This window comes from Eptesicus fuscus, chromosome 23, assembly GCF_027574615.1.
Source record: "Eptesicus fuscus isolate TK198812 chromosome 23, DD_ASM_mEF_20220401, whole genome shotgun sequence".
NCBI classification, from domain to species: domain Eukaryota; kingdom Metazoa; phylum Chordata; class Mammalia; order Chiroptera; family Vespertilionidae; genus Eptesicus; species Eptesicus fuscus.
Window position 1 is genome coordinate 28,554,120 of NC_072495.1, and position 27,047 is coordinate 28,581,166.

The window sequence follows — 27,047 nt, forward strand, 5'->3', positions numbered from 1 at the left end:
CATGGGCTGATGCTCTTTCTATTCATTGAGCCAAAATGGCTCAGCCCCAGGCTCCCTTTAGAGCCACCGGGAGGCTGTGTCCGTTTCCACCCGCCTTGCTGTGTGTTGCCAAGCACGTCGCCGCCCGTCTCTGAACCTTCCCCGCCCACTCAGGGCCCTGGGGCTGTGAGGAGCCAGGTGGGTGCAGGCGTGGTGGGGCCTTGCCCGTATGATGACCACATTCCACGGAGCCCATCTTTAAAAAGTAGAAAAGTTACTGATTTCAGAGAGGGAGGGAGAGAAACATCAATAAGAGAAAACCATCCATCAGCTGCCTCCTGCACGCCCCACGCTGGGGATCGAGCCCAGAACCCGGGCCTGCGCCCTGACCGGGAATCGAACCGCAAACTGCTGGTTCATAGGTCGACGCTCAACCCCTGGGCCACGCCGGCCGGGCCACGGTGTCCATCTTTCCGCGTGAAATTAGGATGTGTCTTAAGGTGGACGTGGGGTCAGAGTTCAACCCCCAGCACTCTGTTCTTCCGCCTGGCACCCGCATGAACGGGGCACTTTCAGTAGGTGGCGGCGGATTGGACGGCGGCGTGCGCACCTGTTACGGATGGCCCAGGGCATTGCAGAAACCGGTGAAGGGAAGGGCCTGGAAACCACGGGGCAGTCATGAGGCGGAAAGAAAGGGGTTGCAGTGCTGGTAACTCGGAGGTGGCACCACCGGGGAGGCCCCGGGCAGGCCGGCTCTGGGACCTGCACTGCCCACCCAGCAGAAGGTCATGACCTCTTGTTCCAGAGGTGGAAGTGAGGGGTGAATGAGTCGGCGCCACCATCCGTAAATCCGGAGGCCGTAACTGGTGACGAGGGCAATGACTGGGCTCAGAGTGAGTCGTGGGTGCTTGGGACGGGGTAGTCATGGAGGGCTCCTCGGAGGAGGTGGCATCGAGCGAAGACCTGCGTGCTGGGAGGATGGCCTGGGAGGGCGTGTCAGGCAGAGGTAACATCCAGAGCAAAGGCCTCGGGCCGGTGCCAACTTGGTCTCTGCTGGGAAGCAGAAAGGGGACAAAGGTGGGGGCAGCCAGCCCGGGCCACAGGGCTCCAACAGGTGGAGCTTGGCTTGGAACCGAGGAGCGTGCGCCCTGACGGGGCCTCGAGCCGGCTCCTCCTGGGTGCACGGGGTGGCACTCGACCGGCTGAGCCATACTGGCCCGGGCGGGTGTGTGGATGTTTAAAGCGTGGACACGCCTTGATCCCTTTCTTTATGTGTGTGGAACTGCACTTTTCTGTGTGGCTGCTTTGGGATGTACGTAAACATGGTTATAAAGGTGTATTTTAGCCCGGCCGGCGTGGCTCCGTGGTTGAGTGTCGACCTACGAACCAGGAGGTCAGGGTTCGATTCCCGGTCAGGGCACAGGCCCGGGTTGCAGGCTCGATCCCCCGTGTGGGGCGTGCAGGAGGCAGCCGATCCATGGTTCTCTCTCATCACGGATGTTTCTTTCCCTCTCCCTCTCCCTTCCTCTCTGAAATCAATAAAAATATATTTAAAAACTAAATTAAGGTGTATCTTTTTAAAAAATATATATTTTATTGATTTTCTATAGAGAGGAAGGGAGAGGGAGAGAGAGTTAGAAACATCGATGAGAGAGAAACATCGATCAGCTGCCTCCTGCACACCCCCCACTGGGGATGTGCCCGCCACCAAGGTACATGCCCTTGACCAGAATCGAACCCGGGACCCCTCAGTCTGCAGGCCGACGCTCTGTCCACTGAGCCACACCGGTTAGGGCTTTCGGTGTATCTTAAGCTGATAACAACTGATGCTCAGTTGCATACAGAGCCCCTGGACGGGGCTCCGTGCCCCCCAACACGCACACATTTCAGGGGAGAAGACAGGTGGGGAGGGGGGCGTGACGACCCCAGTGGCCCTGAGTGGAGCTGGGCCTCAGTTGAGCCTCGTGGCTCCTGGTCCGTGTCCTGGCCAATGGCACGGCCTCCCCGGGAGACTTGGGGAACCGCCGGGCTGGGGAGCAAGTGTTGGGGGGAAGATGCCAGCCCTCTGAGACGCAGGGACAAAACCCTTCTGCCCTGTGTCACGGGGCGGAGCGCCGGCTCCGCGAGCAGCCACACCCGCCACAGCCACCGCCGTCCTCATGCCTGACCTCCGTCACCAGGTGTGAGGCCCTGGGCACCTTCCTCCTCTCCCCTTTTTTTTAAAAAAATATATTTTATTGATTTTTCACAGAGAGGAAGGGAGAGGGACAGAGAGTTAGAAACATCGATGAGAGAGAAACATCGATCAGCTGCCTCCTGCACACCCCCTCACTGGGGATGTGCCCGCAACCAAGGTACGTGCCCTTGACCGGAATCAAACCCGGGACCCCTCAGTCCGCAGGCCGACGCTCTATCCACTGAGCCACACCAGCCAGGGCCCCAGTTGGGGATTTATGATCAGATCACCGTGTGGGGTGACTTCCCCCAGACCCCCGTCTTGGTCCCCAGCGGAAGAACCCGTGTTGCGCTGAACACGGGACTCTCACAGCCCTTCCTGAGCCGTTACCCCAGGCGGGGGCCGTCCGAGACGGAGGCAGGTAAATACGGGGGCCTGGACCCCGGAGAGCCCCCAGCCAGCCGTGCCCGTGACCACAGAGAGGAGCAAGACGCGACCCGGCACCGTCTGGAGCCGCTGAGGTCGATGGGGCTGCTTGTGGCCGGGCACCGCCTGGCGAGTCCTGGCGGATAGGTGGGAAACCACGGGGCAGTCACGAGGCGGGAAGAAAGGGGTTGCAGACCCTCCCCGGGTCCCGGGGGTCCGCCCCCCCCGCCCCCCGCCGCGGTGGCTTGGACCGGGGTGGCTGGCAGAGGGAACCTGGGAGGGAGAAGGAAGCTGGTCTCCGGGAGGAGGAAGCCGGCAGCGGCCGCGTCATCGAGACACACCTGGTGCCACTCGGGCCCGGGAGGACGAGAGGGAGAACAGGTTTGCCAGGCTGGGAGAGCAGGCGGCCCGGGTTCTGGAGTCGGGGCCCAGAGGCCTGGAGGGGCCCCCCCACAGGGAGCTCCGGGAAGTCCCAGGCCCTGGTCCCCGCCCCTGGCCCCGCGGTGACAAAGCCCGGCAGCGGCTGCTGCGTGCCTTTCGGATGTCCTGTGAGGCTCGTGACTGCCCGTCGCCCATGTCGGGCAGCTCCTGTCGGTGGCAGCTGAGTCACCCACGCAGAGGGCACAGGGGCCCTGGGCACCGGGCTGATGGCCTCTGCAGGAACCCGTCCGGCCAGCTGCAGGCTCCCGGCCAGCCCCGCCTCCCGCAGAGGCGGCCGAAGGGGTTTCTGACGCTCTAGCCCCTGGGGCAGCCGACCACAGGCCGGGTCCCTGCACCCACAGCCTCTCCTGCTCTTTCTCCCCGCCCCACCTACCCCCCCGCCGGGTCCTCAGGGAGGGCTTCCGTCCTCCATCTCCTCCTCCTCCATCTCTTCCTCTTCCTCCTCCTCCTCCTCCATCTCCTCCTCATCATCATCCATCTCCTCCTCCATCTCCCCCTCCTCCTCCTCCTCCTCCTCCTCCTCCTCATCCATTTCCTCCTCCTCCTCCTCCATCTCCTCCTCCTCCTCCTCCTCCATCTCCTCCTCCTCCTCCTCCATCTCCTCCTCATCCTCCTCCTCCAGCTCCTCCTCCTCCCCCCCCCCCCCCCCTCCTCCTCCTCCTCCTGTGGAGGGACTTTGGCACCAGGTGTGCCCCGTAGGGCCATACCTGCCGGCCCCCGAGCAGCAGCCTCGGACACGGGCAGACCCTGCACCTGGAGTCCTCACTCCCCATCCCGTCCCCACGGCCCCTGCTGAGCACCTGTCTGCTTCCTGTGGGCTGGCCTGGAGCGGAGGGAGCGGATGGACCTGCTGTGTGGCCTCGTGTGTCTGGCTTCTCTCACTTTGCAGAAAGCTCCCAGGTTCGTGCACGCCACGGCATGAGTGATGACCAGGGGTACCGGTTACTAATGCGTACTTTTTCCCAATAGATGGAGTCACACGTATGTCGATATACATGCGATGTGATGTGTGTGCTATGTTGTTGCACTGCTCCTTCAGATGACCACGTGTCCCGATCGATGGCACACGCACTGTCTGAGCGGCCCTTCAACACGGACGCAGACGTGGGAAATGGGGTCTCTGAATGGTCTGCCTCAAACAAGAAAAGTTCTATTGGGACGGTACCCACAAATCACCCGAAAGATGGGGAAATGTGTGGCCAGCGATGGACGTTACTTTGAAGAAAGCACTTGTGATGTTTCTCTTGAAATTACCGTGTTTTCTTTGATTACAAAATCCGCATTATTAACCGGTATCCGCATTTTTAACCGGTTAATAGCTAATCCACATTGATTTCAGAGAGGAAGGGAAAGGGAGAGAGAAACAATGATAACCATGGCTGGTGTGGCTCAGTGGATAGAGCGTCGGCCTCCAGACCGAAGGGTCCCAGGTTCGATTCTGGTCAAGGGCACAGGCCCTGGTTGTGGGTTTGATCCCCAGTATGGGGCGTGCAGGAGACAGCCCATCAATGATTCTCTCTCATCATTAATGTTTCTATTCCTCTCTCTCTCCCTCTCCCTCTCCTTCTCTGAAATCAATAAATATATATTTATAAAAAGAAACATTAATGATGAGAAAGAATCATCGGTCAGCTGCCTCCTGCACGAGCTTGCAACCCGGGCCTGTGCCCTTGACCGAAATCGAATCTGGGACCCTTCCGTCCGCAGGCTGACGCTCTGTCCACTGAGCCACACTGGCCGGGCTGGCTTCTCCCACTTTGCATAAAGGGTTTCCCGGCGCCTCCGCCCTGCTGCCGGGACGAGACGTTTGTTTCTCTGTCACCTGGCGATGGCCGTCTGTGTCCGGGTCCCGGCCGCGCAGAGAACAGTTCCTGGTGTCCGGCGCCTGAAGGACGTCACTACCCAGGAGTGGGGTTGGCTGGGTCCGCAGGTGGGTAGTCCCCTGCGTCGGGCGACACAGGTGCAGCCTGGCCCTCTGGCCTTGGGGCCGGCGCGGGCGGCTGGCCAGCCACCCAGGACTGAGCTCCTGGCTGTCACCCTCCCACCCGTCCCGTGGCCGCTCCCGGAGCTCAGGGGGAAAGTGGGCCGGCCGCCCGGGGTTTGTTGAGACAAAGTCTGAAGCTCCTGAGAGCCGGCCCACGCCCCGGGGGGCTTCTCCGCCTAACTCCCCTCCAGGAGGACAAAGACCTTCTGGGAATGAGACCTCCGGCTCAGCCCTGGCCGGTGTGGCTCCGTGGGTAGAGCGCCGGCCTGCGGACCAGAGGGTCCCGGGTTCGGTACCGGTCAAGGGCGCGGACCTCTGTGGCAGGCTCCTCCCACATCAATATTTATTTCTGTCTTTCCCTCCCCTTTCCACTCTCTCTCTCTAAAAAAATCAATGGACAAATATCCTTGGGTGATGATTAAAAAAATAAAAATAAAATAAAATCCCGGGCTCTGACTTCAGCGGTGCTCCCCGGGGGACAGGGAGGGGCCCGTCCTTGGGAAGAAGCTCACACCTGGCTACAGTTCCTCCCGAGCCCTCGGGGTTCTCTCGGCCAAGTTCCCGGGGAGATTAGGGGCTCCTCCTCAGGCCTTGGGGGGGACTCACGCCCTGAGCCCTCAGGGCTGTGGGAAGGGACCTCTCCCTACGCAGAGTTTCAGGAGCATTTGAGGCGGGCCCCCCTCTGGGCATTGTGCCCTGGGGTGCTGGGGAAGGTCCCAAGGGGGAAAAAAAATCGATATTTGGAAAAAGACGATCCAGAACTTGTCAATGAGGAAGGAGGCAGCAGGGTCTTTCCTTATCACCTTGGAGTATCGTTTAGTATCACCCCCCCACCCCCCAAGGATTTCTTTATCTTTCAAGGCCAGGGACAAACACCTGTTCTGTGAACGGCCAGGCCGCACACAGGACTCAGTGGGCCGTCCAGCCACCGTGGTCCCTGCTCACGGGGGCAGCTGGAAAGCAACCACCGAGGATCCGTCAGGGAGTGGGCACGGCTGGGTTTCCACAGAACCTGGTTTACGGAAACAGGCGGTGAGTATCCGGGGCCTATCGAGAACGACACCTCTCCCCGACTCACACCCGGTCCGGGGACTTGAACAGACACGTTCAAAGCAGACTCACCAATGGCCTGTAAGCATGTGAGAGGATGCTCCACCCTCCTCGAGTGACTTTCTTTAAAAAAAAAAATTATTTTAATGTATTTATTTTTTAAAAATATATTTTTTATTGATTTTTTTTACAGAGAGGAAGGGAGAGGGAGAGTTAGAAACATCGATGAGAGAGAAAAACATCCATCAGCTGCCTCCTGCACCCCCCATCGTCCCCCACTGGGGATGTGCCTGCAAGCAAGGCACATGCCCTTGACCAAAATTGAACCTGGGACCCCTGAGTCCACAGGCCGACACTCTATCCACTGAGCCACACCGGTTAGGGCTTAATGTATTTTTTTTTTTTTATATATTTTATTGATTTTTTACAGAGAGGAAGATAGTTAGAAACATCAATCAGCTGCCTCTTGCACACCCTCCTACTGGGGATGTGCCCGCAAACAAGGTACATGCCCTTGACCGGAATCGAACCTGGGACCTTTGAGTCCGCAGTCCGACGCTCTATCCACTGAGCCACACCGGTTAGGGCTTAATGTATTTTTTATTGAATTTATGGGGAGGACAGTGCTTAGTGAAATCATACAGGTTCCATGTGCACAATCCTATCATGCGTCATGGGTACGTTGTATGTGTGTCCACCGCCCACGTCACGTCTCCTCCCACCATCATTCACCCCCTCCCACCCTCTCCTACCCCCCCCCTCCCTCCGGGAACCACCGAACTGTTACCTATGATGGAGGGACTTCCTACGTGACCACAGCAGCCCAGCTCACTGCTGTGCTTCTTGCTTTCACTTAATTATAAACTCGGGAGCGCTTCCCCCGTGAGCACCTTCCTCTAACGCTGCGTGTCCCTCCCCTGGGGGTGACCTAACCGCTCCTCTCGGCCGGACTGGGGGGCGATTTCCCAGGTTTGGGTGCCATCTGGCCGACCACCTGTTGCTATAGGACGCAATTTTAAGAGAATCACCTTCTCACAGCCGTTCTCCCCCCAAGAATGTATTCTAGCCGAAACCGGTGTGGCTCAGTGGATAGAGCGTCGGCCTGCGGACTGAAGGGTCCCGGGTTCGATTCCGGTCAAGGGCATGTACCTCGGTTGCGGGCACATCCCCAGTAGGAGGTGTGCAAGAGGCAGCTGATCGATGTTTCTCTCTCATCGATGTTTCTAACTCTCTATCCCTCTCCCTTCCTCTCTGTAAAAATCAATAAAATATATTAAAAAAAGAAAAAAAAAAAGAATGTATTCTACCCACTCCCCAGCCTTGGGGTGCGCGTGCCAAGCCCCAGGTTCGATGGTGGCAAACGGCCGCCTTTAAGGGACAACAGGGCCTAGCACGCCACTTCCACCCGGGCCGGGCCGCGGCTGGCCCCGCCCCCGCCAGCCCTCGCTCCCAGCAGGCCCCGCCCCTCCCCGACTAGGCCCCGCCCCCGCCAGGGCCTGACCCGGTGCCAGCCCAGGTCCCCTCCAGCCCGCCCCGCCCCGTCCATCCAGGCCCCGCCCCGTCGCCAGCCCTGCCACCCACTCAGCGCACGGCCGCTCGCCAGGCCCCGCCCCTCAAGGCCCCGCCCCGTCGGCCAAGACCCCGCCCCCAGCTCCCGCCCCACCCCCATCGCGCCCCGCCGCCCTCGGCGCTCAGTGCGCGTGCGCGGGCGTCTCAGGCTCTGGGGCCCAGCGGCCGCGGCTCTTTTGTTTCCCCGCCGGGGCCCAAGCCGGAGCCGGAGCCCCCCTGTCCGAACCGGGTCGTCTCCCCAGTCGGAACCGTATCGGAGACCGAGTCGGAACCGGGTCGGCTAGGAGTGGGATCCGACCCGCGGCGGGGCTGGGAGCGGGCCTGGCCTGCCCGATGGCGCGCGCCCCCCGCCCGCTGCCCCCGGCCCGCGCCGCCTGAGCCCGGCCCGCCCGGCCCGCCCGCTGCCCCGGCCCGCGCCATGGAGCCCGGCCGCGGCGGCCTGGAGACCGTGGGCAAGTTCGAGTTCTCGCGCAAGGACCTGATCGGGCACGGCGCCTTCGCGGTGGTCTTCAAGGGGCGCCACCGGGAGGTGATTTCGGGCGGCGGGTCCAGGCCCGGGGACCCCGTCACCCCCCAACGTCCCGGGGAGCCCTTCACCCCCACGTCCCGGGGGCCCCTTCACCCCCAGTTCTGGGAACCCCTTCACCCCCACGCCCCGGGGACCCCTTCACCCCCAGTTCTGGGAACCCCTTCACCCCCACGCCCCGGGGACCCCTTCACCCCCAGTTCCGGGAACCCCTTCACCCCCACGTCCTGGGGAGCCACACATCCCCTCCCCCGGGACCCCTCCTATCCACTCCACGGCCTGGGCACCCTCCCTGCCCTGGGCACCCGCACTGCCCGGGCTCGCCAGTCCGTCCCTGGACCGGGGGCTGCCTGGAGGGGAGGGGTTCCCGGCTCCCGGCGACTGAAAACACCCCTTTGGGTTTTCAGAAGCACGACCTGGAGGTCGCGGTCAAGTGCATTAACAAGAAGAACCTGGCCAAGTCCCAGACGCTGCTGGGCAAGGAAATCAAGATCCTCAAGGTGAGCGGGGGGCCTGGGGGCCCCCGGAGGCAGGAGGGGCGAGGCTGTGGGGGCGCCCCGCTCCGCCGCTCACCGGAAACTTGGGTTTCTGTCCTAGGAACTGAAACATGAAAACATCGTGGCTTTGTACGACTTCCAGGTAAGGACCGAGCTCTGGTTTCGCCGGGGTCCGGATCCTGGTGGGGAGGGGTCCCCCTGGGGGCCGCGGGCCCGGGCCGGCCAAGCCCTGAAGACCTGGCCAGGGGTGGGAGGTCCCAGGCCAGCGGCCCGTGTTGGGGGAAGGAGCTGGGCCTCCCCATCCGGCCCGACCGGGGAACCTGGGGACCGGGGGTGGGTCAGCCCAGCTTCCTCTGGCCACGCTGGGCGAGTGCCCACCTTCCGGGCTGCTCGGCCAGGGAAGGGCTGCGGGGGGCCCGGGCCCCGGCGGAGGGAGGCCTGGTTAGGGCTTGGCGCTCGGGTCTGACCTGGTGGCCCTGACCTGGAGTCCTGTCAGCGGCCCAGGCCCCGGTAATCCGGCCAGCCGGCCGCCGGCCCACCTGTCTGGGCAGGCCCACTGTTTGTTGACATTGCTCCAGGGCCTGGCATTGGCCAGCCTGCCTCTGCGTCAGAGGGGGGGAGGGGAGGGGCCACCGGAGATTCCTACTTGCTGGCAGCGGGGGGCCGGCCACCCGGGGTAGGAGGGCGGCAGTCGCCTGTGGGATGAGGCCACTCAGGCCTGTCTGGCCCGGGAGGCCACAGTCAGGTCCCCCCGCTGTCCCCAGGGCCTGCTGGTGGTGGTGGTGGTGGGGGCTCAGCAGGGGTCCGGGACCCTAGATGCTTAGCCTGGGGACGTGGGAACCTGAGGCGGGCGGCTCTGCGGGCCAAAGTGCTGACTAATGGTTTTGAAACCTGTTTACTGAGGCCACGGGACCAGCCCCTGGCGGAGGGGACGCTCTGGGCCGGGCGGGCTGTCTGCGTTTGGGTGGCCTCCTCCCTCCTTCCCTGTCCTCTCCTCCCCCTTCAGAGCCGGGCTGTGGCCTTGGGCTCCCCCCCTCGCTCCCCCCCTCCCCCCCCCCCCCGTGTGGCACAGCGTGAGGTGACACGGGGAGGGCCCCGGTCCAGGGTGCCGGAGGGTGCCTGGCCGCCCACATGGAGACACTGTGTCCTGGGGCCGAGAGGGTGGCCCCCTCCCTCCTCCCCTTCCCTGTCCTCCTCCTAGACGGCCCCCTCCCCTTTCCCCATCCCGCTGGCCGCACACCTGGTTGTGGGCAGTGCCACTTCCTCCAGGGCTGGCAGTGCTGCTGCCTGTCCCGCTTCCCCCAGAGGAAGTGCTGGAGGCCGGCGTGGCCAGCCCGCTCTGCGAGCCTCGAGGGGTGTGGGGTGGTTCCCTGGTCCTTAGACTCCTGCCTGGGACCCGGGGGGTGGGCGGGGGGGGGGGGGCGGCGGCGGGAGAGAAAGGTCTTTTAAAAACAGGTTAAGCCCGGCTGGTGTGGCTCCGATGATGGAGCGTCGTACCATGTAGCAGGAGGTCCCGGGTTCGATTCCCAGTCCGGGCACAGGCCCAGGTTGCGGGCTCGATCCCCAGTAGGGGGCGTGCAGGAGGCAGCCGATCCATGATTCTCTCTCATCATGGATGTTTCTCTCTCTCTGTCCCTCTCCCTTCCTCTCTGAAATCAACAGAGATATTAAAAAAAAAAAAAAAAAAAAGGTTTAAAAAACAAAGTACAAAACGGGACGTGGGAAAAGGTGGAGCCCATCTCCCCCAGAGGGACCACGTCCGTGTGCGCCGTGTCTGGGTCTCGGCAAGGTGGCGTGGGCACGGCAGGCATTCTCACCTGCCCCCCTCCCCGCCGCCCCTCCACCTCCCTCCTGCCTCTTGGAGAGGGTGCCCGTCACTCCACACAACCACCTCACCCCGTGTGTGCTGAGTGACACCCCCTCCTCCCAAGACCAGGACCCCTGGGTCCCTTTGGTGAGGCCAGCGCCGCTAAGCCACGTGGTTCAGAGCCCAGACCCAGTCCCAGTCCTGGCGCTGTGTGTCCCTGGGTCACTGTCTTACCCTCTCTGTGCCCCCACCTCTTCCTTTAAGACTGAGACCCCAGAGCTGTTTGGTTGGAACTGGTCATAGGACACACGGCGTGGCTGTGGCTGTGGCTGTGGCCGCGGCTGTAGCTTTGGGGCCGTCACTCGCCCCCTGTCCCATCGCCGACTCCGCCAGCCCCCGGCCAATGGGACGTGAGGTGATCCCGGCACGCCCGCCGGGCGGGAATGACCATCCTTGCGCTCACCTCGGCCGTGCGTGCGTCTGTGGGGTGGATTCCTAGAAGTCGATTCCCCGGGTGAGAGGGATGCGTGCTTTTAGTTCAGGACGGGGGCCAAACTGTGGTCCGTGGAGGCCAGACCTCGGACAGGCGCGTGCGGGAGGGCCTGCCTCCTCTCGTCCCTGCCAGCTCCATTGCAGACATCCATCCCGCTTGGCCCGTCCCAGGGGTGGGAAATGGCATCTCGTTTTTAAAAATACATTTGTATTGATTTCAGAGAGGAAGGGAGAGGGAGGGAGAGACAGAAACATCAACGATGAAAGAGAATCATGGACAGGCTGCCTCCTGCACCGCCGGCAACCCGGGCGTGTGCCCTGACCAGGAGTCAAACCATGACCTCCTGGCTCCCAGGCCGACGCTCAGCCGCTGAGCCACGCCGGCCGGGCGGAAGGTGGCGTCTCTTAAGGCTGTTTCCATTTATTGTGAGTGAGGCCCCAGCATCCCTCCCTCCCTGCGCCCGTGAATACTGGGACTACCCCCTGCGTTTGTTTTTAAAATACATTTTTATTGATTTCAGAGAGGAAGGGAGAGAGAGAGAGAGACAGACAGACAGACAGACAGACATCCGTGATGAGAGAATCACGGACCGGCTGCCTCCTGCACGCCCCCTGCTGGGGATCGAGCCCACAACCCAGGTCTGTGCCCTTCCTGGAATCGAACCCAGGACCCCTCAGTCCACAGGCCGAGGCTCTATCCACTGAGCCGTGCCGGCCAGGGCCCCTCGGTCTTCCTTACGGAGGCTGGATGCACGGGCCCCGAGCCGCACTGCACCCCCTTGACGGACTGACCCGTGTGACCTGGGGCGGTTTCTCAGCCTCGTGGTGCCCAGTGTCACCTGTGAAATGTAGACCCTGCGTAGACACCCACCTGGTGGGCGGTGGAGGTGACAGCCGGCGTCAGTACCCGTGCCCGCGGCGGGATATGCGCTGTGTGAATATTAGCGGCTCGTCGGGGCTCCTGATAGAGTGAGGAGAGCCCTTGTGTTACAGGTGGCAGGTACGCCCCCCAGATGGTTTTTGTCTGGGGGGTGGTTCTGTTGGCCTCACGGGAGAGGCGCGTGTGTCCGGCTGACGTGAGGGCCTGGGGGAGGGCCCCCTGGACTGCGCTTTCACCCAGACCTGTGGGGCGGTGGCCTGGCTAGTCCCCAGGAGCCTGGCCCCGAGCGCCTCCCCGCCAGGGACCCGCTCCCCACGCGTCTCTCCGCCACGCCAGCGCCCTGGGCGCCCACTGCGTCACCCGGGGAGCGTGTCGTGGGCGTCCCCGTGGTGCCGGGACAGAGCGCCTGCAGCAAATCCGCGGTGTGGCTGGGGTGCAGCTTGGACTCGGGGTCCCACGGGAAGGGGTAGACTCTCTTTTCCAAGTGGTCCCACAGCTCATGCCTCCGTCCCCCCCAAACCCCCGTGAGAGTGGTGCCTGTTTTTCCCCATCGGTCGCCCCGGGTGTGGGGAGAGGGGCTGGAGGGGGCGGGGCAGGCTGCTGAAGGGGCTTCTGGGAGGAGGCGGTACCCCTCCCCTCGGGGTGGGCCAGCCCCTCTTCCCGGGGGAGCGTGGGGGGTGCCAGGAGCAGCTCGTCCTGGCGCCCGTGCCCTCGGCCACCTTCGGGAGGCAGGATGCCAGCACCTGTCCGCCCACCGGGCCCGTCCTGGACCCGCAGACGGCTCGCCGAGGGGCCGCGGGGAGCTGTCAAGCAAAGCACCTTCGCGCCCGGGCCGGGCAGCCTCCTGCGTGCCCGACGCAGGGCCCCGCGGCGGAGGGCCCCGTGTCAGTTTTTCCCTTGATGTTCGAGAGAGGACGGGAGAGCATCGATTTGCTGTCTCGCTCACTGAAGCCCGCGCCGGGCGGTTCTTGCACGGGCCCTGACCCGGATCGAACCGCACCCGGGCTTTCTGGGACGACGCTCTCACCCGCTGGGCGGCCCGGCCAGGGCTCACTCGGTCCCTCGAAGGCTCGGCGTCCTTGGCTGCGCAGGGCGTGGTCGGGAGGGACTCCAGGCCCCGGCCCAGCTCCGTGACGAGGGCGGAGTCCCAGGGCCTCTCTCTGCCCGTTTTCTCCCCAAAACAGGCTACGCGGTCGCACTGCCCGTCCGAGGGCCGAAGGCTGAGGGCGCTGAGGGCGGGGCCGGGGCTTGGCCACCTTCGCGTTCACCTTAGTAACGTGATGAGACCCGGCCACAGGAGGGCCACAGCGCCTGCCCCCGGTGGGCCCTCTCCCCCTGGGACCCGGCGGTCAGTGGGAGCGGCAGGAAGAAGCCCGTCCTTCAAGCGTCTGCACTGAGTCCCAGGGGGCTGGCCCGGCGGGCGGGCGGGCAGGCGGGCGGGCTGGCCCGGCGGGCGGGTGGGCGGAGGTGACCCTGAGGCCCGTCCCGTTTCTGGGTGGGCAGCCGGCGGGCAGGGCAGCAGCTGTGGCCACAAGGCCGTGCTGACCTCCCTCCATGCCAGGGGGACCAGCGCCGCGTCCCTGGGGAGGCTGGGGGCACCCCGCCTCGTGGGCAGGGACTGCACGGCCCCCGGTGGGTGGGTGCCGGCGCCCGGCAGGGGCCCGGGCATGGAGCGCGCCTGCTGAAGTGCCCCCCCAGCGGGGACGCCGCCTCAGGCCCCGTGGCTGGGCCTCGCCTTCTGCCGCCGGCTTGGTGCTGGCCGGGGCGGGCAGGGCAGGTGAGGACACTGCGGCTGGCCGGCCACGTCCTCTCTTATCGGGAGGCCTGGGCTCCAGGCTGGAGGAGGCAGCACATGCCCCTCCCAGGGCCCTGGTCACACGGAGGCGGCCTCTCGGAAGGGACGTCCCCAGCTGCCCTCGCCCAGGCCTGAATGTGTCCTCTTGCCTCTGAGGCCTCTGACCCCCACACCCCAGGGGGCCTGCTGAGCCCAGGGCGGGGGTGCCCGAGGTTTCTGGGGAATTGACGCCCCCGCCCCCGCCGGCTGAGGGACCCCCACGGCCCCGTGTGGCTGAGGGGCTGGTTGGCTTCCTGGGTGAGGAGTGGGGACCTCTGCAAGGAGGGCCGAGGGCTGGGAAGGGAAGGGCAGGGCGCCAGCGGGCCCGTGGGGCGGGGTGTCGGGAGCTGGCCTGGCGGGGGGTGGGGGTGGGGATGGGGGAGCCCTGTGCGGGGAGCCCCTGGGTTCTTGGGCACAAAGGGACTCTGTTGTCACTGCCTCAGGGACCTCCTCTGTGGGGCAGGCTGTGCTGGGTTCTGGGGGTGCCCCTGGGTCTGGAGGCCGTGGTGGGCACCTCCCACTGGCTGTGCTCAGGGTGTGGACAGCTCCATGGGGTGGACGCTGTGATTGCCGCCCCGCCCTCGTCGCTCTGTCTGTCCCTGCCCGTCCTGGCTTGGTGGGTGAGTTTGGGGCTTTCCTGGGGAGCCCGCTGTCGGGAAGACAGGCGAGAGCTGGCGGCGCCCGGCCTGCCCACGGCTGTCCTCGGGCCCGTGGCCCCGGGCGCGGCCTCCCCGGGCCTCTGGAGAGGAGTGCGCACCGCCCAGAGCTCCTGCTGGGGGAGGGATTGGGGAGCACGCTCAGCACCTCTCGGGAGGTGGCGTGGCCAAGGTGAGGGCAGGCGAGGGCGAGGGAGCAGGTGGCCTGGGTGTCCCAAACCCTGGTTATTTCTGGTCCTCATCCCGGGCACCTCTTCGCCCTCCGCTGGGTCCTCTGCCAGCGCCTCCCTCCGCCTCCCTGTGACCACCTCTGACCCTGCTCCTGTAGCCGGGGTCCACCTCGTGAGTGCCAAGTGACGGTGACAGGGCCTCTTCTGCTCCTGCCCCTGTTATCTCTCCCCCTCAGCCGGCCTGCGGGCGGGTGGGGGCGGGCGGGCGGGGCTGAGGCTGCCTCTGTGGACAGCCACCCTCCGGGCCTCAGCGTCCCTGCTGGCACATGCGCCACCGAAGGGCCTGGGAACCAACGCCAGGTGGGCATGCTGAGCCGGCCTGCCTGTCCCAGGGGTGCCCCGCCCGCCCCCAAGGGGTTTCCGTGTCAGCCTCACGCCCTGAGAGCTCACCCCACGTCTCAGCTGCTCCCGAGGCGTCTCCACCTGACACGGCCCTCTCTGTGGGCACGGGGTGGGGCTGGCATTGACCATTCAGTCACTGGGGGCTCTGTCGGGGGCCTGAGCAGGTGGACAGTGAGCCCGCTGCTGGGCATCCGGTCCTCCCTCCTCCCTCCCCAGGGCCCGTGCTTGAGGGCTTTGGGGCTCCCCTCACCCTGGGTCCTCCTGTTCCCAGGCCCAGCAGTGCTGGTGCTGACGGGGTTTGGGGGTCCCTCATTGGGGCGACCCCACCTGGGGAAGAGCTGGGGGTGTGGGCTGTGAGCAGAGGCTCAGTGCCGCTCTGTGACGGGGCGGCTGCCTCAGGGGGAAGGGTCTGCCCTGGGGAAGCCCTCAGGCATAGGACCTCGTGTGTGTGTGTGTGTGTGTGTGTGTGTGTGTACGTGTGTGTGTGTGTGTGATCTCCTGGGTGGACTGAGCTGCTGCGCCCGGAGCCACGGGGGCCGAGACCCAGCCGGAAGCTGGCCTGAGTGGCTCTTTGATCCCGGAGCCTGGATCCCAGCAGTTTCCACGCCCGAGGGCCATGTCCCTTCCCAGGGGGGTGGCCTGGGCTCCCCTGAGTGGGCTCCCCAGCCAGGATGCGTCACTCAGAGCAGCAAGCTGAGCCCTGACCAAGCCGCAGGCCTGGTCTGACTGGGCAGCTGAGGGCTGCACAGGGCGGTGCGGTCCACACCCCACTCTGGCGCCTCTCCTGGGACCTCAGCCCCTTCCCCAGACTTGGCAGATGAATGTTCTGATTGGCTCCTGCTCCTGTCACTCAAGGAAATGACCTCAAAACCAAAACACCAGAGCCCACTTGGCTCTCCGACGTCCTGTCTCCCTGCCACTGACCAGCTGGCTAAGCCTGGCACGCAGGCCCCGGGCAGCTGGCGCCCACGCTCACTGGCGGCTCCTGCCTGCGGCCCAGGTGGCGTGTTCAGGGCGCCCAGTGCCCAGGCCACACGGCTGAGACAGGCTCCCCAGGGGCTGCCAGACGGGGCCGGCGCTCCCCTTCCCCTCACGCCTCCTCTCTGTCCCCAGGAAATGGCCAATTCCGTCTACCTGGTCATGGAGGTGAGTCCCTGCGGGCCTGGCTGCAGGACAGGGGGCGGGCCCTCCAGCTCTGGGACCCGTCACCCGGCGGGGCAGGCCGCACTGCCTTGTGTCTGTGGGCTTCGGGCACCCCACCCAGTAGCCACGGCAGGTGCCTGAGGGGTGGGGAGCACCCCTGCTGACCTCCTCAAGCGTGGATTGTGGGGCCACCTGCCCAGGGGGGGAGGCAGCACCGAGTGCCCAGGAGGGGGCGGTGGGGAGACCGGGGCAGGGCTGGAGGCGTGCCGGCCGCTGACGGGCGTGTGGCTGCTCTCTTGCAGTACTGCAACGGCGGGGACCTGGCCGACTACCTGCACAGTGAGTGGCACCCATGGCCCTGGCTGCGTGCCCAGGCCACCCTGACCCAGCCTCCGGGTGGGCCCGATGGTGGCGGCCAGTCCTCCCCTCCCCCCACACCTGCTGGGAAAGGTGGGAGGGGACCGAGCCTCAGGGACAGCCCTTTGCTCCTGTTGAGCGGGGCCCTCTGAGTGGCCCCGGGGACCCGGCTGTCTGCTCTGCTGGGTGCCGGCTCACCACAGGGGCAGGTCTCCCGGGCTGTCTGTACCCACTCCTCCCCCGCCCATCAGTTCAGCCCCCGGATCCTTGAGAGCCAGGCCTCGGGGCCCAGTGCCGAGCTGCAGGCTGGGGGCTTGCCAGGGGGAGCTGCCCTGGGGGGTGACTGATGGGGTCAGAGCTGGGCAGGTGGCCCAGGGTGGCCTAGGTGGACGGGACACACACCCGCGGAGTGGGTGACGGGCCGCAGACCGCAGGGGCTGTCGGAGGGCAGCGGGTCCCAGCGCGGTTTGTGGGGCCCCTCCCGCAGGGAGGAGGACGGGCCCGTGTGGTCCCTGCCCCCGGGAGAGCTGCGCCCTGAGCCCCGTCTCCCCACAGCCATGCGGACCCTGAGCGAGGACACCATCCGGCTCTTCCTGCAGCAGATCGCGGGCGCCATGCGGCTGCTGCACAGCAAGGGCATCATCCACCGCGACCTGAAGCCCCAGAACATCCTGCTGTCCAACCCCGGCGGGCGCCGCGCCAACCCCAACAACATCCGCGTCAAGATCGGTGAGCCCGGCCGCGGGGCGCGGGCGCAAGGGGGGTGCCTGCCCTGCTCACGTCCGTCCTGCTCACGTCCGTCCTCTCCTGCAGCCGACTTCGGCTTCGCCCGGTACCTGCAGAGTAACATGATGGCGGCCACGCTGTGCGGCTCCCCCATGTACATGGTAGGTGGCGGCCACAGCCTGCTGCCCTCCCGCCCCCCCCCCCTCCTGTGGCCGCACTTGGGTGGTTAGCCAGTATGGCGGTCCCATTGTTTCCCACCACGCTGTGGTGACTGGCTGGCACCTGGGGGTGTCTGTTCTGATTGGCTGGCACCTGGGGGGTGTCTGCTCTGATTGGCTGGCACCTGGGGGGTGTCTGTTCTGATTGGCTGGCACCTGGCGGGTGTCTGTTCTGATTGGCTGGCACCTGGCGGGTGTCTGCTCTGATTGGCTGGCACCTGGCGGGTGTCTGCTCTGATTGGCTGGCACCTGGTGGGTGTCTGCTCTGATTGGCTGGCACCTGGTGGGTGTCTGCTCTGATTGGCTGGCACCTGGCAGGTGTCTGCTCTGATTGGCTGGCACCACACTAGGTCAGTGCACACTCGGTGTCCATTGTTGCCGAGGCCCTGACCCCATGGTTGTCGCTGCAGGCCCCCGAGGTCATCATGTCCCAGCACTACGACGGGAAGGCGGACCTGTGGAGCATCGGCACCATCGTGTACCAGTGCCTGACGGGGAAGGCGCCCTTCCAGGTGGGTGCCCAGCTCCGCGAGCTCAGCGAGGGGATGAAGACGGACACCACATGCTGGGTCTTCCCCACAGGCACTGCCCCGGGCGGCCGGCTTCTCGGGGGTGGGGGCATGGGTAACCCCTCAATTTCAAGGAGCAAACAACCAATGGCACCAGACCCCTGGGGTCCCCCAAGGCCAGCTGCCTCTTCAGACAGTGCGCCCCGTGGCTGCCCTCCTGCAGCCCCCACGCTCCTCGGCCTGCTGGGGGAGGGCAGGGCAGGACCGTCCCAGAGGTGAGCGAGGGCTCATGCCCCGGGCCCAGCACCTCGGGTGGAGCAGCTGCCCAGCTCCACCGGGACCCTCACACCCTCGTCCCCCACCAGGCCAGCAGCCCCCAGGACCTCCGCCTCTTCTACGAGAAGAACAAGACCCTGGTGCCCATGTAAGCCCCTCCCCTCCCCTCCCCTCCCCGGCCCGGCCCGGCCCCTAAGGGCCCCAGCCAGGCTGACCTGTGTGCTCTGGCCCCACCAGCATCCCCCGGGAGACCTCGGCCCCCCTGAGGCAGCTGCTGCTGGCCCTGCTGCAGCGCAACCACAAGGACCGCATGGACTTCGGTGCGCGAGGCCCTCGGCCCCTCTTCGGGGGGGTGGGGGAAAGGGGGGGTGCGGGGGGAGTGGGAGCTCTGCTGGGAAAACCAGGTCAGGGGGGTGGGGCCTGGGGCAGACAAGCAGGAGTCACCTGGGGCTCTGTCTCTGCGCCCGGGGCCAGGCCAGCTGGGGCTCGGGGGGGCCTTCACCCCAGAAAGCCCGGGCTGGGGTCCTGAGGTCTCGCTCCCCCTCCTGCAGATGAGTTTTTCCGTCACCCTTTCCTCGATGCCAGCGCTTCAGTGAAGAAGTGTGAGTCCCTGAGGGTCCCACGCCCCCGGCCCCAGGCCTCACCCCTCCAGCCTGGGTGCAGCGGGGGTGGGGGTGGGAGCTGAGCTGCCTCCTCTTCAGTCCCTGGTCCCTCTGTGCTGGGCAGCTGTCCGCCGCACCGGGTGGGGGGGTGCATGGCAGGGAGGGGACCTGACCACCCGGCCCCGCAGCCCCGCCCGTGCCTGTGCCCTCGTACCCGAGCTCCGGCTCCGGCAGCAGCTCCAGCAGCAGCTCCACCTCACACCTGGCCTCCCCTCCGGTGAGTGCCCTGGGCGAGGAGCGGGGAGCCCGGCCTTGGGTGTGGCATCTCAGAAAGGGAAGGGGAGGTGTGGCCCCGGGGGAGAGCGGCCAGCCCCGTGGCAGCCGGGCCTGGGCCGGGCTCACTGGCCTCCCCTGACCCAGTCCCTGGGCGAGATGCCGCAGCTGCAGAAGACGCTGATCTCCCCGGCCGAGGCCGCCGGCTTCCTGCAGGGCTCCCGCGACTCGGGCGGCAGCAGCAAGGACTCGTCCTGTGACACCGATGACTTCGTCATGGTCCCGGCCCAGTTCCCAGGTCAGGGGCCGCGGTGTGTGGGCGGGGGTGCACGTGGGCCCAGAAGCCCGGCCTGCAGCCCACCTCTGTCTGGGGTCGGGGGTGGGGCTGTCGGGAGGCCCGCGGGAGGTGGCCTGGGAGGGAGTGGACGCTCCTGCCCGGGCCCAGCCTTGCTGTCTCCTGCCGCAGGGGACCTGGTGGCCGAGGCAGCCGGAGGCAAGCCCCCCCCGGACAGCCTGATGTGCAGCGGGTAGGCCCCAGCCGCCTCGGGAGGAAGTGTGGGCCCACGGTGGTTCTTTGGCCCGTGGGGGTCAGGCGATTCGGGGAGGGCTGGGTCTTCTGCGACCCCGGGACAGGCCAGGGTCTGCGCACGCCCAGCTGCCTGTCTCCTCTCTTCCCATCAGGAGCTCCCTGGTGGCTTCCGCTGGCCTGGAGAGCCACGGCCGGACCCCGTCCCCGTCCCCACCCTGCAGCGGCTCCCCCAGCCCCTCGGGGTAAGCAGGCCGGGCCGGGCGGCTGGGAGTGGGTCCCGAGCCAGAGCCAGGCTTCCTCAGCCCTCGCGGGTGGTCCGGTGGGAGGGACCGTGGTGTCCAGGGGTGGACGGCTGCAGGGACCACGGGGACGAGTGCCACCAGCACCCCTGGGCCTCCGGCCGGGCAGGCATGGGCTCCCAGGCCGCAGGAGCTGCCAGCCTCCCTGCCCTCCGTCCACCTCCTGCGGCGTGTGCCGGCTGGTCCTGACTAGAAGCCCCGGGCGCAGGGGTAGGGGGGGCTGTGAGCAGTCCCTCTGCCCAGAGGGCCGTGCTGGGCACGGGCAGGAAGTGTGGGCCTGGGGTCAGCCTGGTGGGCGTCCCCGGTGACCCCGCCCCCTCGCCGTGTGTCCTCCCGCAGCCGGCCCGGCCCCTTCTCCAGCAGCAGGTGCGGGGCGTCTGTCCCCATCCCCGTGCCCACGCAGGTGCAGAACTACCAGCGCATTGAGCAGAACCTGCAGTCCCCGACCCAGTTCCAGACCCCACGGTGCGTGCGTGCGGGGCAGCAAGGCTGGTGAGGGCTCCCTGCCCCCGGGTGCAGGGCCACACGCCCAGTGCGCGGGCTGCGCGGGCGTCACGCAGACCGGCATCCAGGTGACAGCCGTCTGCGAAGTCGGCCGAGTATCCCGAGTTCACAAACCAGTGTCGGCTGTGGCAGTTTCAACAGACGAGGGCACCTCTGTCATGCACAGAAGGCCCTGGGGCTAAGGGTCTCCCTGGGGACACCCCGGGGCTCCCCCCCGTCGTTGTCCTCCCCCCGGGAGGGCCGTGGCTCACTCCTGGCTCGGTCCCTCCCCCAGGTCCTCCGCTATCCGCAGGTCGGGCAGCACCAGCCCCCGGGGCTTCGCTCGGGCCAGCCCGTCACCCCCGTCCCACGCCGAGCACGGGGCCGCCCTGGCCCGGAAGCTGTCCCTGGGCGGAGGCCGGCCCTATACTCCGTCTCCACAAGGTGAGTCCGTGTGTGCTGGGGCGGGACGGGCGTCCCCACGGCCGGGAGGGGTGCGTGTCCTCTCCGCCTGCACTGACCCTGCACCCCCTCTCCTCCCAGTTGGAACCATCCCGGAGCGGCTGGGATGGAGCGGGGTGCCCTCCCCTCAAGGAGCCGAGATGCGGGGCGGCAGGTCCCCTCGTCCAGGTGGGTGTGGCACTGCCCCCCCCCCCCCCCCCCCCCCCCGCCCACCGCCAGAGCCTGGGTCTGGGAGGGGGAGGAGCCCCTCCCGCGTGGGCGGGTGCCTTCCTGTCCTCGGCCTTCCGTCCTCTCCGTGTGTGGGACCCGGCGGGTGTCTCGGCTCCTCCGCTGTCTCCTGGGGGCCAGGTGGAGGGCTGCCGCCTGGCTGCTGCGAGGGTGAGGGTGTGATGGACAGACGTGGCGCCTCGTCCCTGCTCCTGGGAGCAGTGTGGGCCGGGCAGGGGGCAGCCACAGGCCGCCGTGACCAGGCCTGTCCGTCCCGTCCCGTCCCGTCCAGGTTCCTCGGTGCCCGAGCACTCGCCCCGCACCGCGGGGCTGGGCTGCCGCCTGCACAGCGCCCCCAACCTGTCCGACCTGCACCTCGTCCACTCCAAGCTGCCCAAGCCCCCCACCGACCCGCTGGGGGCTGTGTTCGGCCCCCCGCAGGCCAGCCCCCCCCAGCCGTCCCACGGGCTCCAGTCCTGCCGACCGCTGCGCGGCTCCCCGAAGCTGCCAGACTTCCTGCAGCGGAACCCCCTGCCCCCCATCCTGGGCTCCCCCACCAAGGTAACGGCCCCGGCCTCCCAGTCGGGGGGAGCCCCTGCTTCCACGGGACGGGGGCCTCAGTACCGCGTCTGCTGGTGGCTGTCTCCCGTGGCGGACTGTCCCCAGAGCCACGCTCTGCTGTGGCCCTCACAGAGGAAGTGCCCCACCCGGCCCCGCAGCCACAGCCCAGCCAGCACAGGCTGCTGCCACGGAAACGACGTAGTCTGTCCCCTGCACTCAGTTTTCCTGTCTGTGAAATGGAAACAGACCTGCAGCCACCCTGTGGTGTTGCCATTCAGACTTGGGGCCTGCGTGCGTGTGCGTGTGTGTGTGTGCATGTGTGTGCATGTGTGTGTGTGTGTGCGTGTGTGTGTGTGTGTGTGTGTGGTACTTTTGTCCAGCTCAGAGCAGTGTTGGCCACGAAGATGGGGCCATAGAGGGTTGGTGCTCGGGGCTGGGGCCCCCAGAGACGCAGGTGGATCTTGCCAACCTGCCAGGATGCTCCCAGCCGTGTGGGGAGGCCTGGTCGGCCGTCCTCAGCGCCCGCTGCCCTCCTAGGCCATGCCCGCCTTCGACTTCCCCAAGACGCCCAGCTCCCAGAACCTGCTGACCCTCCTGGCGCGGCAGGGCGTGGTCGTGGCGCCGCCGCGGAACCGCACGCTGCCCGACCTCTCGGAGGCGGGCCCCTTCCAGGGGCAGCAGCTGGGCCCGGGCCTGCGGCCGGCGGAGGATGCCAAGGGCCCCTTTGGCAGGTGAGGGGGTGTGAGTGGGACCCCCTCCCCCACAATGCCTGCCCCTCTGGGGTCAGCTTGTCTGCTTAGGGTGACTGGCTGCCCCGGGCGGGAGGACTGAGTGGCCGGTGCCCGTGCAGCTGTGTGGGCAGCGAGCTGTGAGACAGCCAGGGCGGCCAGCCTGCCTGCCCGTGGGCTGTGCCGGCCTCCGGACCCCCGGGGGGCTCATCGCTGCCCACGTCTCCTGCAGGTCCCTCAGCACCGGCCGCCTCACCGACCTGCTCCTGAAGGCCGCGTTCGGGGCGCAGGCCCCTGACTCGGGCAGCTCGGACAGCCTGCACGAGAAGCCCATGGAGATCGGTGAGCCGTGGCCGCAGCGCGGGGGGGGGGGGGGGCGGAGGGGGCGAGGGGCTGCCCAACCCCCTCCCCTCCCATCCCCTCCCCCGTGGGGGACGTCCCTGAGCGCCTCTCCCTCCCACAGCGCCCTCTGCTGGCTTCGGAGGGAACCTGCAGCCGGGCGCCCGTGCTGGGGGGGCCAGCAGCCCTTCCCCCGTGGTGTTCACGGTGGGCTCGCCCCCGAGTGGGGCCACCCCACCCCAGGGCCTCCGCACCAGGATGTTCTCAGGTGAGGACCAGCGCAGGGCCCCTCGCTGCCAGGACGCCGGCTGCCCTGGGATGGCGTCCTTGTGGGCAGGAGGCCGGAGCGCAGGCCCCACCTACAGGCCCGCCAGCGCAGCCTCTGCACTGATGTCCCCCTGCAGCCGCGGGCCAGGAGGGCGAGGCCTCCCCTAGGAGCTCCGCTCGAGGCCCCCGTCATGGGGTCAGAGGGGCTCCCGGGGAGGTGGGAGCCTGTCCTGACCGGGGCCTCCCTCTCCCCACAGTGGGCTCCTCCAGCTCCCTCAGCTCCGCCGGCTCCGCCTCCGCCCCCGCCCGCCACCCGGCAGCCGGGGCCTGCAGCGAGGCCGCCCCCGAGGTCCTGGCCCCCGGCCACTGCTGCGGCTTCTCCGACACTGTCGCTGCCAACCTGGAGGGGGCCGTGACCTTCGAGGCCCCCGACCTCCCCGAGGAGACGCTCATGGAGGTGAGGGGCTGGGCGTCGCTGGCTGGAGCGCATGCTTCCGGGCGAGGGCCCTGGGCTCGGGGGGCGGAGAGAGGCCTCTGCGATGGCCCGGCCCAGCCCGCACTCTGCTCCGCCCCCAGCAAGAGCACACGGAGATCCTGCACGGGCTGCGCTTCACGCTGGCCTTCGTCCAGCTCGTCCTGGAGATCGCCACCCTCAAGGGCAGCGCCAGCGAGGCGGCCGGGGGCCCCGAGTACCAGCTGCAGGAGAGCGTGGTGGCCGACCAGATCAGCCTGCTGAGCCGCGAGTGGGGGTGGGTGTGCCCGGCGGCTGGCGTGGGGGCGGCCTGGGGTAGGGTCCCCCCAGCCGCCTGATGCGCCTTCGCCCCCCAGCTTCGCAGAGCAGCTGGTGCTGTACCTGAAGGTGGCCGAGCTGCTGTCCGCGGGCCTGCAGACCGCCATCGACCAGATCCGGGCGGGCAAGCTCTGCCTGTCGTCCACCGTGAAGCAGGGTGCGTGGCCCAGGCGCCGGGAGCAGGCCAGGGGGAGACAGGAGGGTCGCCGGAGCAGCGGCCCAGTGGGGCAGCGGGGAGGCGGGCCGGCAGTGTGTGCGGGTCCGTGGGAGGCTGGGCCGCAGAGCTGACGGCCCCCCGCCCCCACAGTGGTGCGGAAGCTGAACGAGCTGTACAAGGACAGCGTGCTGTCCTGCCAAGGCCTGAGCCAGCGGCTGCAGCGCTTCTTCCTGGACAAGCAGCGGCTGCTGGACCGCATCCAGAGCGTCTCCGCCGAGAAGCTCATCTTCAGCCACGCGGTGCACACGGTCAGCGCACACGCTCAGCGGGCGGGCGGGGCCTCCATAGCCCAGGCACATCCCTGGCCACACCCTCCCCGAGACTCGGTTCCCCAGCCGGGCCTGCTCGTGCGGCCGCCCCAAGAGCTCCCGTAGCAATGCCTGTTTCTGAGATGGACGGTCTGTGTGGTTAAAAGGCGCACGGAACAGAGGTTCCGGAAGAGCCTGCCTTCTCCTGGGGGTGAGGCGGCTGCCGGTCCAGCCTGGAGCCCGTGAGCTGCCACGGCCACGCGGCGCCTGTTAGACACCCTGACCTCTGGCCGAGCAGGTGCAGTCGGCCGCCCTGGACGAGATGTTCCACCGCCGCGAGGACTGCGTGCAGCGCTACCACAAGGCCCTGCTGCTCATGGAGGGGCTGCGGCAGCTGCTCTCGGACCCAGCCGACGCGGAGAACATCGCCAAGTGTGAGTGCCGCTTCCGCGGGGCGGGGAGGGGGGTGCGTGGTTGGGGGGCAGCACTCACGGGCCTCCTCCCGCAGGCAAGCTGTGCATCGAGCGGAGACTCTCGGCCCTGCTGACCGGGCCCTGCTGACCGGGTGTGTGCCTGACCTGGAGCCTGCCCGCCCGCCCAGCGGCTGGACCTTCTCTGCGGTCCCCTGGGTGGGCTGCAAGGACCAGCCCGGAGCTGGGGAAGGACGGTCCCTGCCCCGTGTCCAGAGCTGGGTCTGCAGCCACATCTGTCTCCCGGGCTCTGGCTGGCACTGGGTATAGGGCACTGGGGGGCCCGCACAGACCTCAGCCCAGGCCCGTCCCCTGGCGGCCCCGGCCGTTCCCAGCAGCCCTGCTGAGGAGCCGCAGGGCCCACTAAGCCAAAGCCTCCAGAGCTGCCGGGCCCCTCTCCTCCCCGAGACGCCCCCAGCTTTGTGAGTCACGAGCACTTTATGCAGCCGGGCCCCAGGACCCCGCCCGCCAGGGCCGCCCTCGAGGCGCGTGTACATACATATACATATATACATATATACATAGCCTGCTGTGCCCGCGCCCTCGGGAGGCACAGCGTCTTATTTAATGTTCTTTTAGGGACACACAGTATGACGCACCGAGCTTTCTGAACCAGAGCGGACGTGGCGGTCTTTCACACTTTACTCATAAACGTGTCTTATTTTTCTGCAGCTCTTTTTTTGTTTAAAGAAGAAACGCGTAGGTGTTAGACGTTTTGTTCTGGAAGGTGGGAGGGGCATGGCAGCAGGCACGTGGCGTGGCTGGGTGTCTGCTGCCCCACCTGTAGGGGAGTGGGGTTCCTGCCACAGAGACGGGGGCAGGTGAGAGGGTTGTTTTGTGCAAAAACCACCCCATCTGGCTTTCCCAGTGGGTTTTGATGTCAAATCCCTCCTCCCCACCCCCCAGGTCCTGGCTGCTATCAGAGGGGTCAGGGAGGCCCACCTTCTGGGCTTAGGGGTTTTCCCAGGCTGCCCAGCTCTGCCTCGCCCCCGCGAGTGCACCCCCAGAGTTCGGGGGGTGCCTGGGCGAGTCCCGGCACAGACCCGACAGAGGTCTGTGGTGTTTCTCGCGATACTACTTGAATAGTGCCCTGTTCCTGGACTGGGAAGAAGCCCTGTGACTGGACTCTCCTCGCCGCACAGGACATGCTCCTATTTATTGCTTTACGGTCGGCTGGACTCCAGGGCCGCCGGGGGCTGGCGCCACGGGAGGGCCTCCTTCCCTGCTCCTCGTTTGTGGCACCCAGCGTGCCCGTGTGCCTCCGGTCTGTGCCAGCCGGTCCTGCTCTCCAGGAGACGGCCCTCGACCCGTCTACTTCAGAGGGATCTGTGTGATCCCGTCCCGGTTGTGTTTAATTGTGTAATACCCGTTCAAGGAAATAAACCTTTGGAATTGTTGAGCTGCTGTACTGATGATTGCTTGGTCACTGTTTCAGGCCTGTGGCAGCTTTCCCACCCCCACCCCCACCTCCGCCAGCGTCCTGCAGCACCTTGGACTGGCCCTGCACACAGGCCAGGCTCGGCGGGGGGAGCAAACCCCTGGCCATGTCCCGGTGGAACCTGCTCACCTGGGACGCCTGCCTCTCTGGGTTCTCGGGGGGTTCACCTCGGAGGGGAATGCAGGTCGTGGACAAGGACCCAGCGCCAGACTGCAGGGCAGCCACGCCCCTTCCGTCCCCACCCGATTTCTCCACATCCTCACTAGGGCTGGTCAGCCTCCATTCTTTTTTTTTAATCATTTTTTTTCTTTATTGTTTAAGGTATTATGTATGTGTCCTTATCCCCCCCATTGCTCCACCCATTGCACCCCCCCCAGCCTCCATGCTTGATTCCACGCGCGCTGTGATGCGGGTGCGCCCATTCCTGGGTGACTAGTGACCGAGCATCTTCTCGCTCGTTGGCCGTATCTACATCTTCTTCGGAGAAATGTCTATTCCAGGCCTGTGGCCTTTTTTAAAATCGGGTGGTACCTCTTTCTAATGCTGAGTGGTAGGCTTTGCATTTTTTTTCAACTACGTAAGTTAAAAATAACTTAAGTGACCAAAAAGGCTCACCACAACGTGAAGCGAAAGTTCACGGAGAGGCAGCGTTGGAGGAAGTGAAGGTGGGGCCTCCTCCGGGCTGCCTTCCTCAAGTGCAAGGCTCCTCGCCAGACAGGAAGGCCGAGCCGGGCGGGGGCCAGGCGGGGCCCGGGGCCCGAACCCGCCTGTCTGTCGGCTCCTAATGCCCAAAGGGATGGAGACAGTCCTGGCATTTTGTTGTTGCTAAACTAGAAATCTATAATAATAAAAAGGGTAATATGCTAATTAGACCGGACATCTTCCGGATGTCCTTCCTGACAAAGCCGGGCTGGAGGGAAGCCGGCCCGGGTCCCGGGTGCCTGCAGGCGGCTGGAGGAGGGAAGCCGGTGCCAGCAGCCGAGGGAAGGAAGGCCTACTCTTGCACGAATTTTCGT

General features: G+C 66.4%; 1 protein-coding gene across 2 annotated transcripts; it reads left to right on the forward strand.

The window, feature by feature from the left end:
* Window positions 1-7,774: 7,774 nt before the first annotated feature.
* ULK1 (unc-51 like autophagy activating kinase 1) lies at window positions 7,775-25,990 on the forward strand. 2 transcript variants are annotated; one of them, XM_008157290.3, is made up of 28 exons: window positions 7,775-8,154; window positions 8,559-8,651; window positions 8,749-8,790; window positions 16,003-16,035; window positions 16,335-16,371; window positions 16,945-17,118; window positions 17,203-17,276; window positions 17,744-17,845; window positions 18,208-18,266; window positions 18,356-18,438; window positions 18,670-18,720; window positions 18,909-18,997; window positions 19,141-19,291; window positions 19,460-19,520; window positions 19,675-19,764; window positions 20,161-20,286; window positions 20,600-20,748; window positions 20,848-20,934; window positions 21,266-21,534; window positions 22,072-22,265; window positions 22,495-22,604; window positions 22,726-22,869; window positions 23,126-23,325; window positions 23,445-23,617; window positions 23,697-23,815; window positions 23,966-24,123; window positions 24,422-24,557; window positions 24,632-25,990. In XM_008157290.3, exons 1-28 carry the CDS (start codon window positions 8,044-8,046, stop codon window positions 24,682-24,684), a joined length of 3,168 nt encoding a protein of 1,055 aa, XP_008155512.2. In that variant the 5' UTR covers window positions 7,775-8,043; the 3' UTR covers window positions 24,685-25,990. The 2 variants fall into 2 exon arrangements, with proteins under 2 accessions (XP_008155512.2, XP_054568552.1); XM_054712577.1 differs by lacking the exon at window positions 20,848-20,934.
* Window positions 25,991-27,047: the final 1,057 nt, after the last annotated feature.

What these genes read in the sequence shown, in the direction of transcription:
- ULK1 (XM_008157290.3), top strand. Translation starts at nt 8,044, where the DNA reads ATGGAGCCCGGCCGCGGCGGCCTGGAGACCGTGGGCAAGTTCGAGTTC. An exon ending in AGGAAATCAAGATCCTCAAG is followed by an intron (nt 8,652 to 8,748) that starts GTGAGCGGGGGG and finishes TTTCTGTCCTAG; the next exon opens with GAACTGAAACATGAAAACAT. An exon ending in CGAGAAGCCCATGGAGATCG is followed by an intron (nt 22,605 to 22,725) that starts GTGAGCCGTGGC and finishes TCCCTCCCACAG; the next exon opens with CGCCCTCTGCTGGCTTCGGA.